This window comes from Octopus bimaculoides, chromosome 1, assembly GCF_046866305.1.
Source record: "Octopus bimaculoides isolate indiv1 chromosome 1, ASM4686630v1, whole genome shotgun sequence".
Lineage (NCBI taxonomy): Eukaryota > Metazoa > Mollusca > Cephalopoda > Octopoda > Octopodidae > Octopus > Octopus bimaculoides.
Genome location: NC_142928.1, coordinates 190007983 through 190027107, shown reverse-complemented (window position 1 = coordinate 190027107; position 19125 = coordinate 190007983). Strand labels below are relative to the sequence as shown.

At 33.6% G+C, this 19125-nt stretch overlaps 1 protein-coding gene across 27 annotated transcripts in view; it reads right to left on the bottom strand.

Moving 5' to 3' along the window:
- Positions 1–19125, bottom strand: part of LOC106875208 (dual specificity calcium/calmodulin-dependent 3',5'-cyclic nucleotide phosphodiesterase 1A) — a 1569442-nt gene that overhangs the window by 181745 nt on the left and 1368572 nt on the right. For 21 of the 27 annotated variants that reach the window (XM_089364164.1, XM_089364142.1, XM_089364159.1 and 18 more), the window contains one exon: positions 12355–12420. The exons of the other annotated variants lie outside the window; for them this stretch is intronic. In XM_089364164.1, the coding sequence (XP_089220290.1) occupies positions 12355–12420 (66 nt within the window). The remainder of the gene's footprint in view (positions 1–12354; positions 12421–19125) is intronic. 27 annotated transcript variants of the gene reach the window in all.

Genomic DNA, 19125 nt, shown 5'->3' with positions numbered 1-19125 from the left:
AGAAAGGAAAAATAAATAAATAAATTAAAATTCAACCAATTAAAATCCACAATGCAAAAATTAATTATTTTTTATCCATCTATTTTTGTTAGATTTGGTAATATAATAGCAGTTTATAATTTTAAAATTTGTTACTCATGACTGAACCATACAGAATTTCTAAAGTTAAAAACTAAATTTTCATTCTAAATAAAGAAAGAATCTGGGCCTTAGGTGCATATATACACATGAATGTCTATATAACTACATGTCAAAAACAATTTCTAATGAAATGGAAAATTTTAGAAAGCAAGTTTTTAAATGACTTCCCTGCTTCAAACTAAAGTTTAAAAGAGTGCTTTTGGTAACAATTATATTTAACTAATCTTGCAACACAAAAGCAGTTTTGTACTATGTCATCATCATTGTCATAACATTTTCATGTTTGCTTTTCCATGTTGTCATGGGCTGGACAAGACTTACTAAAGGTTTTCTATTGCCAACTCTAACCTCATTCCAAATAAGTTATTTTTTGGTCCACTGATCTTTATATATCTGTAGTGGCGCCTGATACCAGTTGCCATTTTGGAGAGTTTATCCACGCATGCGCAGGGACTAGTCTTCCGGAAGGAATGCAGGAAGTCCCTCATGCGCATGCGTGGTCATCCAATATCCAAGCGTTCCCGTGTCTCTCTGCCTCTTTTGCTTACTGAACTTCGTGGAAGCTAGACGTCTCGACAGCAGCTCTCCATCAACTCTACAATGAATGCACATAGTTAACCAGAGAGCAGGAAATGGCTTCAAACCACGCAACTTCATTGAGGGCGTCTCATCTAACCAAAAGGCGACATGCTACCGAATTCCCTCCTAGTGTGAGCAGAATTCTATTGTAATAAAATATTTGTTGTGTTGTTTTAGTTTAGAGTCTGCGTTCCGTTTTCTTTCTTGAAGAATTTAATGTACGGAATTGGGATACACAGGATGGTATATGCCAACTTCCCTATAGTATCAAAAACAAGGAAATCACTAAACTACAAAATTTTTGTTTATTGGATAATGTAAACAGCAGCATTGCCTTTACTCAAAGTGTAAGTGAAGATATGAGCAAGTTAGTATTGTACAGAATGTTGATAATTACCATTTATTTAAATTTCATAGAAATATATTGTACTTCCTTATAGAAGCAAATAGTTTCAAAAGGTTATCAACTTTCTCATCATTCTATATCTGCTTTCCACAATGAGTTATTGTAGTCAATTCAATTCTTCAAAAAATTTTATGAACATTTGTATAAATCTCCAAAGAGTAACCCTGCCACAGACCAGCATCCTATCCAGCGAGTGGGGTGGGAGAATATAGATGCCACAGAATCCAAGAAACTGGTCCCATGAGTGTCTCTGGCTCAGCAAGAAGTTTCTTAATGTGAGGAAACAGTTCAAGGCTAATGGCAGATTTATATTGGTGTTGTGCTGCAGTGTGAAGACACATGGCTCAGTGGTTAGAGTGTTGAGCTTACAATTGTGAGTTTGTGAGTTCGATTCCCAGACCAGGCTGCGTGTTGTGTTCTAGAGCAAGACACTTTATTTCACGTTGCTCCAGTTCACTCAGCTGTAGAAATGAGTTGCGACATCACTGGTGCCAAGCTGTATCGGCCTTTGCCTTTAACTTTGGATAACATCAGTGGTGTGGAGAGGGGAGGCTGATATGCATGGGCGACTGCTGGCCTTCCATAAGCAACCTTGTCCGGACTTGTTCCTCGGAGGGTTACTTTCTAGGTGCAATCCCATGGTCATTCATGACCAAAAGGGTCTCCTCTGTGCTGCAGAATATGGGATGATCCTACTGCTCCACGCACACACAATTAATTGCTACTACTATAGCCTTTGTTCTTCTGAAGTAACTGCATATTCTCTTCAACCAGCAACCCTCTCACAATGATCTTCTTCCCAGGCCCAGCATTAAACATTCATTGACTATTTCCTCCCAAAGACTGCAACTACAACACTCTGGAATTATCTCCCTGCCTATGCATTTCCTGCAAATATTGATGTAAAATGTTTAAGCTGAGTATCAACTGCATTGAGTTTGCTAGTGTAGAAAGGCTGGCACACATGAAAGGCACCACCTCTCTCCATTCAATTAAATATTTTTTTCAAAACCTACTTTATTACTAAGATACCAACATTGTTTTAATAACACATGAAGGAGGAGGCTTGCGTTAAACATTACAATTTATATCAACACATGACAAAAATTTCCGTTTAATTGCTGAATCATAGTGTCAGATTTTTGTTTGTTTCCTTTATACAGATCATTACTACTTTCATTGTATTTTAATTTGTTTCTTTGATGTCTAAACATAACCTTAACTTTTAAGGTACAATTTTCATAATACTTAGATTTAATTATATTCTGATCTCTGATCTTGTATTTACTATCAGACTAGACTCTTGTAAAGAACTCATTCTAATCGAATTTTGTTATTTTTACAAAACAAAGGTTTTATAACAATGCTAAAATTTGGTTTTTTAATTAACTTTAGAAATACAGACGTTTTTTTTTTTTTTGCTTTTTTTAAAATGTAAATATTACATAAATCTTAAGAAACATATTAATCAACTTATAATTGCCAACAATTATCTTACCAGGTCGTACATTTTAGTACCTATTATGATTTTATTTTTCCAAAGCACAGACAAAACACAAAAGGTAACAAAACAGTATCACAGAAAACCTTTCATATGCTAAACAATGAACACCATCTCACAAATACATAATTACTCAACAAGTCAACAACATCTCTGCGCCAAGCATCACCATCTGCTCCTCACAGCTAGTTACCTGGACCATTTGCAAAACAATCTTGCACTACTTCTCAGACCATCTGCCAACTACCATCAAAACCCATCATCAATGAAGGCAGCAAAAACACTTTTACAAACATTAAAATGCCTCACCAGTTGAGTGCGACCAAGCAACAGAATCCAGGTTTTCAGCAGAATTCAATAACCTTACAATTACCAACATAGACATTGCAGCACATACACACAACATATACAATTATAGACACACCTAAGATATACCACACACAGTGATGTAAATAAAACCCTCATAAACCCTCATTACACATTAAATATCCGTTAATAAAAAAAACCTTACTAAAGGGAGCATATTTTTTTAAGTAATCGTTCAGTAATTCTTCTTGATTCTAGGTGTACATAAACGATTATCATAAAATCCATGGACATTATCAAATATTCATGTTTATAGAACAGCATTTCTTGATGAATGATAACATTATTAATGTCATTCCCAACATGCTCAGTTCCGTTGAAACATAGCAATGCTTGCTTTAATCCCACATGGAAGATGTAGCCATCCTTTGAAAAGATTGTTAGCTTTAAAACTTCATAATCTCCCAAAATTATCCGGGAATTTCAATCTCTTGAATTAATGATGCATGAACTGGATTCATCAAATCCATGTAAAACTTCATTTTATTTCTTTTACATTCTGCAGCACTCAAGCACACAACATTTATTCTCTGACTAGTTTCTTTTATGCAGCATACTTTCTCCAAACTCTCATGAGTTGATCACCAAACTGCTTTAGTTTGAGATTACATATTTTTAACTTTGGTTTATTCAAATCCATTCAGAAATTCCAAGGTATTTCAATTACTTGACTGCCAATATCATCTTGCAATTTAACAATAATATGTTCATTTATCACTGGTGATTTTTTTCCTTTTTATTTTATTCCAATTTCATAATCATTTCTTTTACTCTTTTTTACTTGTTTCAGCCATTTGACTGTGGCCATGCTGGAGCACCACCTTTAGTTGAGCAAATCGACCCCAGGACTTATTCTTTGTAAGCCTAGTACTTATTCTATCAGTCACTATTGCCGAACCACTAAGTTATGGGGATGTAAACACACAAGAATCGGTTGTCAAGCTGTGTTGCGGGGGACAAACACAGACACACACACACACACACACATATATATACATATATATGACAGGCTTGTTTCAGTTTCCGTCTACCAAATCCACTCACAAGGCTTTGGTCGGCCCAAGGCTATAGTAGAAGACACTTGCCCAAAATGCCATGTAGTAGGACTGAACCCGAAATCATGTGGTTCATAAGCAAACTACTTACCACACAGCCACTCCTACACCTGCAGAATTTGTAAAATGTTCATTGGAATTTGCAGAATTTTCATTATAAATTACAATGTCTTTCTAATTTATAAACAGTAATTCCAGATGTCTGTCTTTGTTGTTGTTCATAAACACAAAATAATACCATTGTGTAATTCTTTTTGTGATCAGACCAAAGATTCCTCGAACTTGACTTTTAAATATTTAAAACAAAATATATTCATTGCTAACCTATGTAATAGCAGCATTAGAATTGGATAATTTGTTCATTGTATTTATTAATTTATAGGTTACTTTAAATTTATGTATACTTTATTAGTCAACTTTCCAAAGAATTTTTAACTAAATTCTCATAAGAAACTAAAATAGAATAATTTTGATGAAAATGGAAATATATATAAAGGATGAATTTTATTTTATTTGGAGACAACAAGTATATGTGGGATCTTAATATGCATATGATTTGCTTTTCCTTTCTTGAAAATATTCAACTATTTGGTTTTGAGTACCTGTATTTTAGAAGATATGTAATAAAACTTGTTTACATTGTAATATGATATATTTTTCTTACAATTTTGTTAGTGAATTCTATAATTTTGGGATTGCTTAAAGAAAATTTATCAAAGTTTAAAAGCCAAGGCAAATTTACCAATAAATACAATTCGAATGTTGATTTTGTTGAATTGCACAAAACCTTTATGAACTTGTCCAGTTTTGCTTCCACTTCCAATAATTAAGTCCATCACACCAATGATCCATCATTGAGATGGAGAACTGTTTTATTTCCAATAATAGTAAGGAGTTGCTATTATCAACCAGGGTCCTTATGACTCTTGAGAATCCATAAAGAGTTTCTTGTTAAAATTTATGTGCAATAAAATTATGTTTCTATAATACACAACATATTTTAACAATTTTTTAACACACTTCCTAATATAATTGTAAAAATATGAATTTTTACACGTCAAACGGCTATGAGGGTTCGTCCAAGTAAAACAAGAATCAAAGAGGTCCTTAGGAAAAAAGGGTTGAGAAACACTGATCTACTGAAAAGAATACTCATGTTTAAAACCAAAGTAACCTCTCCACTTCATGATCCCTTAGTTAATTATTTTTACATAATTATGTCCACTAATTAATGATAGAATAACTGACTCTATTAGATGCAAGGTAGAATAGCTGACTCTATTAGATACAAGAGGTATCAGATACGATTTCTTCTCATAATTGTCTGAGCTACATAATTTATTATAGCATGAAATTTTCATTTATATCATTATTTATTTAGCAAAGCAGATATCATATAATATCAATTACAAACTAAAGATTATTCTGTAACTTATATTATTTTGATAAGAATTTCTATCTGGTGTCTGGATAATAATATTTCTTGTGAAAAATGTAAGGTTATTAGTAAACGTAGTCTTGAGACATGAAGCTGCATGTTAATGATAATGTATTCCATTTAACCAGCATCTGTTCCTAGAGTTTATATAAATACCATTCCATATTCTCTTCATATTGGAGTTATAGCAATTTTATTTTTCAAAGCATCTTCTTTCAGATTCTAGTATTTCAGACATATTTTTTTCAACTGATCAAATGATTCAAATTTTCTGTAATGCAACAAATAGTTTATATAACTCAATTTAAATTAGGAACAATTCTGTTTTACGATCTATAAAAAGCACTAAAATATGACAAAAGATCATGACAAGTAAATGCTGTAAGACAGATTTGCTTAATCCTTGCCAGCATGGATAACTACATATGATAATGCTTGAAAACAAAGATTTTGCTTGTATTACACAATATTTTCAGATGAAAATATTATCCATATTACATCATACTGTAAATCCTGAGATCGATTGCTCTCCTGTTCTGGAACTCTAATTTGTTCTAGCTTTCTTATTCATGAAAACGTGAAGCTTTATATAAAAACATGATTTCTAACATATTCACTTCTAGTTTTTTTATATTACACAATGCTCCAGCCAATACGGATGCTGCTAAATGTTTGCTAGACCTGCTAGAAATAGTAGCCGAATCTTCTTCAAATCTCACCTTGCCGTATTAGAGAAAGAATACTTTGGATAATATAATTTTCAATACACTATGTCAAAAATAAATAAATAAATAAAAGAACGATCTTGGTTGGAATGCTATGGACCTGCTCTATCAGGATTGACCTGGAGCTAAATGGCAACAACAACAACAACAACAACAACAACTCTAGAAAACACTGATATGTGTTGTTTCTTTCAGTGAAGAATTGTTTCTTGTAAGCTATTTCAATATGAAGTTGTTTCAATGTATCAGCATAGTTTGTTGTATTTTGAGATTATGCTCTGATGACTTTGAGAGAAATTCTTTCAAGCTATATTTATAGAAACAGAACCTGTGGAACTTCCTTAGTTTATAAATTTTCGTATTTCTTTTTAGACAGGCGCAGGAGTGGCTGTGTGGTAAGTAGCTTGCTTACCAATCACATGGTTCCGGGTTCATTCCGACTGCGTGGCACCTTGGGCAAGTGTCTTCTACTATAGCCTCGGCCTAAACAAAGCCTTGTGAGTGGATTTGGTACACGGAAACTGAAAGAAGCCTGTCATATATATGTATATATATATATGTATGTGTGTGTATATGTTTGTGTGTTTGTCCCCCCTACATCACTTGACAACCGATGGTGGTGTGTTTATGTCCTTGTAACTTAGAGATAGAATAAAAAAAGAGAGAATGAAAAAACTCATGGATTTAGCGGTCAAGCTTATATATAAATATATAAGACAGCTTTCCACAAAGTACCATGGAAAGTACATGGTTGCAATGTAAGTTTCTTAACCACACAGCTATGTCTGTACTTATGTTAAAGATTGTGATTTTGCCTTTATTTACATTCTGTAGTCAAAGCTGTTTAGTCTGTGATACTCAAACACACAAACAATATGACAAACAGAATGATATTAAAGAATTATGATGTGGCATAAAAATCATATAATCTTCTATTAGGCTCCCCCCCTCTTTATGTGATCTAAATATTTTTGAAAATATGGTTGTTATTTTTGAAAGAAATTGTTATCTCAGCTGCTTGGAAATAATGACTACTCAGAGAAGAACAGAAATTGCAATCTTTGTCTACTGATCAGTTCTTCTCAGTTTGACTGCAAGTAATGAATTTCAAGTGTTGTTTAAAACAAATCATCATCATCGTCAGTAATGACAATAATGATAGGGATGACGATGATGATGATGATGATGATGAAGGTGTGAAAGAAATATATTTTTTATCTTTTACTTGTTACAGTCAATAGACAGGTCATGCTGGAGCACCGCTGTTGGTCGAAGAAATCAACCACAAGATTTATTCTTTGTAAGCCTAGTACTCATTCTGTCAGTGTCTTTTACCAAACTGCTAAGTTACAGGAATGTAAACACAGAAACATCAGTTGTCAAGTAATGGTAGGGGTACAAACACAAGACACAGGCACACACATACACATATATACGACAGTCTTCTTTCAGTTTCCGAGTCCGAAATCCACTCACATGGTTTTGGTCGGCCTGAGGCTATAATAAGCATATATATATATAAATATATATATGCTTTCGGTGTGAATGGCTTTGTTATACGGTGCCGTATTTTACAATCCTCTAAATAATAATAATGGTATTTTTATATAAGCTGAAAGCTTTTGCCATTCACCATGCAAGGACTAAGGAAAATAGTCTAATAACGGGGCATATAAACCCTCAACAGAAAAAAGAAGGTTTTCACATCTGCATGGGAAGCGAACCCACATCCCTTTGTTAAGATGACTGAGTGTGTTACCTTCGCATGTGGATGGGAAAGCCTTTTTTCTGTCAAGTGCTTATATGCCCGTTATTAGACTATTTTCCTTAGTCATTGCATGGTGATTGCCATAAAGTTTAAGCTTATATCAGGATATCATCCTTATCATTTCCAGGATTGTAAAACATGGTGTCGTATAACAAAACCATTTGGCGCAAAATGAGGACATACCGATACACACACACACACATACACACAGACATTTTCAGTTTTAATATACATACATATATATATATATATATATCCCATGCGGGTTGCATGTAAAAAGCACCATCTGAAAGTGGCTGATGCCTTACTCCCTGACTAGCTCCTGTGCTAGTGACACATAAAAAGCACCCACTACACTCTTGGAGTGGTTGGCATTAGGTAGGTCATCCAGCCTTAGAAACATTGCCAGATTAGATTGGAGCCTGGTGCAACTGCTGGCTCTCCAGACCTCAGTCAAACCGTTCCACCCATACCAGCATGGAAAACAGATGTTCGACGACAATGATGATGATGATGATACATGATGGGCATCTTTTATTTTCGATCTTCCAAATCCACTCACAAGATTTTGGTTGGCTCAAGGCTATAGTAGAAGACAGTTTGCCCAAGATGCCGTCCATTGTGACTGAACCCGGAACCATGTGGTTGAAAAGCAAACTTCTTACCACACAGCCATGCCTGTCTCTATATGAAATGTTTACAAAGTTGAAATGCCTATTTAGCCATCCTTGTTTTTTGAACTATTTGAGATGTTAGGACTGAAGTTACAATTGTGAAATATTTTCCTCATTACTCCCCCACAAAATGTTTTGACCAATTCATTCTATAAGACTTTGGTAAATGCTCCATATAGGAAACAGTTTGCTTATACTGCTGAACAAGATATTAAGAATATTTATTTAGCTATAAAAAGTATTTCTCAGATCCATGAAGAAAAAATGTTTTAAGCTTCCTCTTGAAGTCTGAACTTTTCTGATAGCTAATGTCAGTGCCTTCTATATCTTCAGACCAAAATGCCTTTGGATAATTTCCCATTACTATTACTGGATGGTTCTGAATAAAGTTGCTAATAACTTCTGGAAGTAGATTGGAAGCATCTAAACGTCTGAGATAAGTGGCAGCTAATAAGATTATTATATTTCAGATTATTAATTTTATCTTTAGAAAATGTAGCTGTGAATATTAAACATTTTTTTTTTTTTACCTCTAATGATGATGTTAATAACAAAAATATATCAAAAAATTAATTATCTTATTAGATTTCAATCAGTGACTTACAAAAGAGTTTCATTTTCTTTTAATCATTAGATTGTGGCCATACTGGGGCACTGCCTTGAAGGCCTTTTGATCAAATGAGTTGACCCCAGTACTTACTTTTTTAAGCCTTGTACTTATTGTCAGTCTTGTTTGCCAAACCACTAAGTTACTGAGATGCTGACAAACTAAAGTTAGTTGTCAAGCATTGGTGGGGAACAAACACACACACACACACACACACACAATGGGCTTCTTTCAGTTTCTATCCACTGAATCCACTTGCAAGACTTTGGTTGGCCTGAGGCTATTGTACAAGGCACTCAAAATGTCACACAATGGGACTGAACATGAAAACGTGAGGTCTGGATGTATATTTCTTACCACACAGCCACATGAATAAATTTTGAAAATAAAGAGATTTTTTTTAACTAGACATATGCAATATTCTGGTATTGTCAAGATGACACCAACAAATGTAGGGTATTACAAAAGCTGATATTTTATGTCAGGACTTTAGGACATAAGGGAAATTATTTCTTTATATACTTTAAGCAAAGTAAGAGTGACTAACCATTTGATGATGTGTTAATATTTATAGCAGGGCCATAAGGGCTAAAAGGAACAGAGCAGAGTTTTACTCCCTCATTCTGTCATTGGGAGGTTGCACTGCAATGGCATTTCCACTAGAGAGGTATAAAAATCCTAGAGGGACGACGACCTTTCTCTTTTTTCACCACTCTTGCTTTTGGGTAGTTTGACTCGTCAACTAACACAGCCAGCAAGAACTGCTAGCTCACTTCACCTTTGGTCATTACTGCTACCACATTATGAAGCAGGCGCATTTCTTACTCTCTTCTGTTTCAGCATTAATCACATAAGATGTAATCACGTTTGTACACCTTTTATTTATTCACATCCACTTTTGTATGAACACTGTTATAAAAACTTGCTGTTTAACATTGAATTGGTGTTGTTTGTCACACCAATACATGCACCTTATCACAAACAAGAACACATGATTCATGTTTACTCTTCACTAAATATTCTTTTCTACTCTAGGTACAAGGACCGAAATTTTGGGGGAGGGAGCCAGTCGATTAGATTGACCCCAGTACTCAACTGGTACTTAATTTATCGATCCCGAAAGAATGAAAGGCAAAGTCGACCTCGATGGAATTTGAACTCAGAACATAAAGACCGACAAAATACTGCTAAGCATTTTGCCTGGCATGCTAACGTTTCTGCCAGCTCACCACCTTGAAGTTACCAAAATATTCTTTTCTACTCTAGGCACAAGGCCCGAAATTTTTGGAGAGATGGGGGCCAGTCAATTAGATCGACTCCAGGTATGCAACTGGTACTTAATTTATCAACCCCGAAAGGATGAAAGGCAAAGTTGACCTCGATAGAATTTGAATTCAGAACGTAAAGAGAAACGAAACACTGCTAAGCATTTCGCCCAGCATGCTAACGTTTCTGCCAGCTTACTGCCTTACTCGTCACTAAATATCAAAACTCATGCATGTATCTCATATAATGCTATGAGCTTTTATATGATTATGTGAGTTGACTTTCATTATCATGATGGATAGGTTAAAAGGTAAAGCTGATTCTATGATATTTAGTTGGTGTTGAAAAGAATCATTTGAGCTTTGATGGTCTCCTGCTTATTCAGGTAATCAAGGTAGATGTTTGGGTTTATGAATGTAAATGATGAACATAAATATAATTTAGTACACAGTATTTATCAATTACAATTGCAATGGTTATAAGACAAATAACATAACTAAGAGAGACTAAAAAGTGAAATAAAATGATAATAACAATATTGACTTAAGAGCAAAAAATTAGAAAAATTGCCTTATGACATTCATTTTTAGTGACAAAATAGGGCTAAATGGTAAATATGCCTTTAAAATTTTAAAAACAATGTGATATCTAATGGAAACATGATATTAATATAAAGAGCTTTGTTGATATATTGATATAATTGTTCTAGCATAAACCCTCTCGTCATAAACTCTCAACATAGTAAGTCTGAAAGCATTTTAATCTTATTTTTTATGTAAACTGCTTCATATGATGGGATTGAATTTAGAAACTGAAAATTTTCTTTCATTACAAGGACATTGAAAATAAACATTTTTGCTTAATTCATACTGGTCATTTTTAAAGAAACCACATCTAGCTTCTAATGATTTATGTTCTCAGTTTAAGTTTTATTTCTCTGATAGTAAATAAAATATTTCTCTGATAGTAAAATAAAATTGAAGGGTAAAAAGAAATTTACATTCTTTTTAAACATTAAAGCAAGTTTATTATTATACAAAACTATCCCTTATGCAATAAATACATCTAAAGTAATAAAGTTTGTTGCTTTATAATTTATAGAAAAATATTAATGAAAAGAGAGAAAAAAATATAACTTTATATTGTTGGTTTATACATATAAATCACAAATATTGAACTATTGTTAATTGCTTCATAAATTTAATAACTGACACAAAATATGAGCTCCCAAGTTTATAATAATATTAATTCTTTGCAATGTTTCTGTATATTCTTTGATACTTTTATGCAAGTCACTAGTTATCATTATCAAATGGCTAATAGTTTATTAGAAAAATAATATGACTAAATGAAGTCATTTAATAGTAGGGGTCTGGATATTTCAAGATTAATGATAATATCTTATAAAATTACGTTTGATATTGAATTGCAAATGAAAGTGAATAATCAGCATAATTAGGAAAAAAACAAATTTCTAAGAATAAGAAGAAATGTTTCAAGCTCACATTTATTTTAAAGGCAAAAGTACAGATATTTATTTTGGGGATATAATATCAACATTGGAAACTATTCACAAACAAAAACAAAACAAAAAATATGTTTAAAGCCTAGCATCTAAAAAGCAATAACTACAAGGTGTCCATATGCTGGGAAGAGAACTTAAAAAGGGGTACTTTTTTTTTTTTTTTTGGTTAAACTAAATGACAACATTGATGTACCACGACAAAAAGCAAAACAAATACCACTACACAGGTTATCTTCTAACTGACCTTATTTCATAAATGGCCAAATGAGGATCAAACACATATTGAATTGGAGAATGACTTACGTGACACTTGACCATTTTTAGATCCAATAGAGGAGTCATCCTTAGTTTTATCAGGTGAATTTGCCACTATAAAGAAAGTAAAGAAATTTCCTTGATAGAACAATGTATTTCTTTATTCTGTTTAGGTGTGCTTGAATGAAGATTCTGTTGGTGCCATAAAACAACTCACATTATATATATAATTTAAAAGATAATATAGATATATCAGATCATACAGAACAAGAGTACCAAACATACGGCTGACAGCAATGTTTAATTTAGCTGCCAGGCTCAATTTTATCAAAAGAAAAAATATATTTTAAGTTGTAAAGTATTCTGTAAAATATATATATATTACTTGCGTGTGTTCTAAGTTGGAGCTCAACTAGAGTTATGATTAACACCAGTTCCAGTCAGCATACCTCAGGGAATCTGCCATTATCTCAACCAATGAGATAGAATCTCTAAAACGTGCCTTATTTCCTCTTCACTTTGTCTATACATGCCAAGTAAAATTTAAGTTATTTCTTCATGTGTTCATCTGAATTGATTCTAGTGATTATGAAGAACATTGAAAAGTTTCACTGCTGAAACAGTGTAAGCTTTTTATCAAGAATTGGTCTTCTGAAGATCTGTATGCATTCATTTGAGCAATGTCTATTTCCATTCTCACTTTAACCCTTTCACATTCAGATTAATCTGCCAAATGTAATGGTTATGCATTGATGTTTTGAATTGATCATGCAATTTTTTCATTGCTTTGGGATTTCGATGGTGTGGTTGTTTATTTTTAGAATTACATTGTAGGGTAGGTGTAAGAGGTCAAATCTGGCTAGTTTGAACATAAAACAGTAGAATATTTGGGCTGGTTATGGACAGTTTAAACGCTAAAGTGTTAAAAGCTCTTAAGTTACTTGTTTGTTTGTGTGTAAGTGTACATGCCATATTTCATTCCATAACGGCTACTTCTGAAGAGCACAAGGTTACATAATCGGACTGTTACTAAACACTCCATTGAACCCCTAGTGCAAAACCGATTAGTGAGATCAGCTGTAATGGATATATAATACTGCACACTTTGATTGATATATATGCACATATACATACACATATTTTAGCCTACATTATGAATAAGGTTTTTAATAATAATTGTCTCTAGCATGCGTGATTTAATTTACATTTCAGTCTACCTTGCAAAACCAAATGAGTTTAAACTCCACAGATACAAAGTTTGTTGCAGAGAATATTCTATAACAAAAAAAAAAAAATTTTTTAGAATTTATAGGAATATTAACAGAGATTATATTCTACCTACAATTATTAGCTTTGTGTTGTCAATGTCTTTCAAAATAAATTCATAATCAAAACATTAATTACTGATTTAACCCAATTTCTGTTGCTATTTTTTTATTGTTACAACAGAGATGTGTAACATCAAGCAGCCTTCATCAATTTAGTTAGCTTGCTTGAGGGTATTTTTTTCTTTAATCATATAACATGATTACAAATTATATTTAAAAAATTTACAAACTGTGAATTGCTTTCAACAAAATCATGCATCATAATCATCATCATATAACATCCGCTTTCCTATGCTGGCATGGGTTAGATGGGTCAACAAGAGTGGCAAGCTGGGGAGCTGCACCAAGCTCCAGTTGTCTGTTTTGGCATGGTTTCTACAGCTGGATGCCCTTTCTGATGCCAGCCACTTTGCAGAGTGAATTGGGTACTTTTTATGTTGCAACACACACACTCATTCACCACATCACACCAGACCAGACCACACATGCACATATATATACATACATACATAGACACGTATGTGTATATGTGTGTGTGTGTGTATGTGTATTTAATTAAGATTACTGTTCTAAAAAAAAGCTTAAGAATAATGACAGAACATTTGCTGATGAAAAGACTTAATACATAGATTCAACTTAAACTAGAGAATATATATACACACAGATATGTATATGTTCAGCTGCCATGAATCCAAGATGTCTGAAACCTGTGCAATGCTTGATAAGGGATTTTACCAAATCATTGGTTTTTAAGTTAGGATTACATAAATGAAGCCATTGATTAATCATTCCAGTGAGATAAATTACCTCAAATAAATAACTATTAGGTTGGTGCATAATTATTGCGGCTTTTTTTCAATACACTTTTTTCAACAAAAACAATAACAGTATTTAACAAAAACATCTTTAAATGATTATTCTGACCATCTGCCAAGTAAATGGGGAGCAGTAATTGAAGCAGATGGTGAATATGCCCCAGAATACTCATTTAAAGATGTTTTTGTTAAATGCTGTTATTGTTTTTGTTGAATAAAATTTATTGCAAAAAAGCTGGAATAATTATGCACCAACCCAATATTTCACTGCTTCAACAGAGCACAATAAAAAAATAAAAAGCACAGTACTTGCAATTTTAAGTGTAAAAGTGAGTGACCTCAAGAAATAGTAAAGAAACAGTGTATAGACTCCATTGTGTTTGATTAAGTTCTCACATTCATCAATCTCTATTCTAACCGTAATTTGATATGAATTTCTTAGGTGTGGCTGTGTGTTAAGAAGCTTGCTTCCCAACCACATGGTTCTGGGTTCTGACCCACTGCATGACACCTTGGGTAAGTGTCTTCTGCTATAGCCTTGAGCCAACCAAAGCCTTGTGAGTGGATTTGGTAGACAGAAACTGAAAGAGGCCCATCATATATATATGTGCATGTGTGTGTGTGTGTGTCTGTGTTTGTCCCCACCACCATCGCTTGACAACCGATGTTGGTGTGTTTGCATCCCCGTAACTCAGCAGTTCAGCAAAAGAGACCGATAGAATAAGTACTAGGCTTACAAAGAATAAGTCCTGGGGTTGATTTGTTCGACTAAAGGTGATGCTCTAGCATGGCCACAGTCAAATGACTGAGACAAGTAAAATAGTAGCACAAAGTCAGAAATGATGCTGAGAGTAACAGGTTAAATTAGTGGAGGTGCATGGCTTTAGTGGTTAGGATGTTGGACTCATGATCATAAGATTGTGGTCTCAATTCCTGGATCAGGTAGTGCATTGCATTCTTGAGTAAAATACACTTCATTTCACATTGCTCCAGTTCACTCAGTTGATAAAATGAGTACTTCTGCTGGGCACTGGTGTCCCATCCAGGGAGGAGTATATATGACAGAGAAACCAAGAAAATCAGCCTTGTGCTACATACAGAGTAATGTGGACTAACCAGTTGATAAAACTGTCCCCAGTATATTTTTTTGTGAACCCTGGAAAGAGGAAAAGCAAATCTGACCTTAGTGAGATTTGAACTAAGATGATAAAAGCCAGATCAGATATTGTAAAGCATTTTATTTGACATGCTAAGCCAGTAAGTGTGGATGGCAGGGGTTAGCAGTTATACATTGTATGTGTCAGACACAAACTTTGTAGATCTTCATACTCAAAAATATGTTGACATGTGCATAGGTCTATTATGTACATGTCAAGTTAATAAAAGACTGTTCATGGATCTAATCTATATTTCCCCATGTTGATCTTCAGTTGGCCTGTTTAAGACAATGTATTTGCCTCTATTTCCATATTTTTGCTCTAATTATATATTTCTTCATTGAAGATGAAGGATGCTGCCTCAGATCATTTTTTATAAGGCTACACCTTACATTGGAAATTCTCTCCATTTCTGAGTTAGAATTGGTTTGCATTAACTTTCATAAAAAAGTTTGCTGCTGGAAGCCCATATTTATTATCTTTGAATAAGAAGCATTTTAGGTTTCTTTAGTTTTAAACAATCAACAATTTCTGCACTTTCAGTTCACCTATTCTAATCAAATGGCATAAATGCCATATAGATCAAATATGCTTCCATGTTATGGAGCGAAGAAAGCAACTTGGCTGTACTTTGAAAAAATCAGATACACACACATACAGACATTTATATTTATAATTATATGTTTCCCAGGTTTTAGAACAGGTGCACTGTACCCCTGTAACATGATTAAAATGATTGTCATCAAGAAAGGCGTCCAGTCTTAAAATGTCTTGCCCAACCCATACCAGCTTAGAAAAATGGCTGTTAAAATGATGATAATGATGCATATATTATCAGTAACTTATCCATAACTTATGATATTATTAACTAGCAGAATTGATGGTAATACACTGATCAGTAATTATCAGTAATATACAGTGTGATGATATATATCGCCTGGTCTATATTATATTCAGTAGCAAGTACAACCCTTGTAAAAGTTACAGTAGTCTCTACAATGTTGAAAAATACTTCAATCACCCTATGGAAACGTTCTTTAAAATGAAGATCAGAGTGAATTTCTAAGTGTTGACTTAAGAACAAGTTCTTTCTTGCAAACCTCAACAAAGCTATCAAGCCAGACTTAATATAAACATCTAGACCAGTGCAAGTTCATAGATCAACTTACTATATGCTAGACTAACTGGAAGTCAACAAAACTAGTAATGGTGCTGGCGTAAATTAGTGGTGATTGGTATCTCGTCTACTGGCTAGATCATCTGAAGATTGACCAAGTACAGATGCATGAAACTTTGAGTATGGGATACTGTAGGCTGGATCTATCACTCTCATGTAATTAAATAATTCAGGCATTTGATGAACCACCAAATAACATAAATTTTAAATGAATTGAAATTTACTTCTTAATGTACCAAAGAAAACAGAACTCTACATAGAGGAGGTAATTGTTAGTGACACTTAAAGAAAGAAGGAGATAATTGAAGAAATTAAAACTTACTGCAAATTGAATTTTAATACTTTTAGATATAATCTAACTTTAAAAAAATGTTAGCGTGCAAGATAACAATGACAGGCATGTTTTGCTATTATTCCCCTTCACCAGTGGAGTATAGTCTTTTGAAGCCTGCTTTGATCAATAGACAGTGACTTTTGCTAGTAGAAAGAATAACAATGGTTATAGCAAGTTTAAATTGCATAATACCAAAAAGCAAGCCAAGGGAAATAATTCAGATGAACCCAATGGAATCAACTTTTATTAATTCAGATGCATAATGATGTAAAAGAAAAAAAATTATGAATGAAATGAAATTGCTTCACAGATAGAGAAATAACAAAAACCCTCTATATAAAATGTTTGTAAAAAGTACTGTTTTACTTTATATATGTATGTATATTTATATATATATATATATATATATATATATCTGTATGTATATTTATATATGTAATATATATGTATGTATATTTCTTTATGTAATATATATATATCTATGTGTGTGTATATTTATATATGTGATATGTATATATATGTAGTGTCACCTGACTGGCTCCCATGCCAGTGGCACACAAAAGTCACCATCTGAACATGGCCGATGCCAATAACCTCTGACTGACTCCCATACAGGTGGTGTGTAAAAGGCATTATCTGAACGTGATTGATGCCAGGACTGCCTGACTGGCTCCTGTGCTGGTGGCATGTAAAATGCACCATCCGAACGTGGCCGATGCCAGCACCTCCAGGCTGGCTCCTATGCCGGTGGCACATAAAAAGCACCCACTACACTCTCAAAGTGGTTGGCATTAGGAAAGGCATCCAGCTGTAGAAACATTGCCAGATCAGACTGGAGCCTGGTGCAGTCGCTGGCTCTCCAGACCTCAGTCAAACTGTCCAACCCATGCCAGCATGGAAAACGGACGTTAAATGATGATGATAATGTAATATTTATAATACAATATATATCAGATATACACATACATATATATGTAATACAATATATATATAATATATACGTATACATACACAAACACGTATATATTGTTAATCATATTGTGTGTGTATGTGTGTACATAAATACATAGACAGGTGAACAGATATGTAAAACTAGGATTCTTACTAATTATACATCTTGTAGCTTCATGTGAAAAATACACTATTGAATTTCAGCAATTTGCTATGGTTACTTCTGCACAGTAAATTTTAAATGTGTAAAGTAAATAAAAATGGAGTTAAATCGTCCTCAGAGAGATGGAAAATATTTGTTAAAATACTACCTTAAAAGCAGTAATTTTTTTTTTTTAAGTTCTAATAAGTATTGTGTTGATTAGGTGTCTGTGTGTTGTCAAGTCATAACTAACAAAAACGAAGAACTGAATTCCCAATAACTGCATTTTCAGATCACAAGACTTATGTAATACTGCAAATTAACTATTTCATAAGACTACAGGCTTCTTTAGTAATGTAGTCACAGTTTTTGTTAATTATTGAGAAACAGTAAATTATAATTCATAAAGTTTTTGCATTCGGTAAAAACAAAATTTTATTTTTAATACTAGGTAACTAATTTACGATGGTAAAATTAATTACTTAAAGCATTTCTTATTTCTTCTGCTTGGTATGTGATACATTGTGAAATGTGATCAAATAGGTGTAGGAGTGGCTGTGTGGTAAGTAGCTTGCTTACGAACCACATGGTTCTCGGCTCAGTCCCACTGCATGGCACCTTGGGCCGACCAAAGCCTTGTGAGTGGATTTGGTAGATGGAAACTGAAAGAAGCCCGTCGTATATATGTATATATATATGTGTATGTGTGTGTATATGTTTGTGTGTGTGTGTTTGTCCCCCCAACATTGCTTGACAACCGATGCTGGTGTGTTTACATCCCCGTAACTTAGTGGTTCAGCAAAAGAGACCGATAGGATAAGTACTAGGCATACAAAGAATAAGTCCTGGGGTCGATTTGCTCGACTAAAGGTGGTGCTCCAGCATGGCCACAGTCAACTGACTGAAACAAGTAAA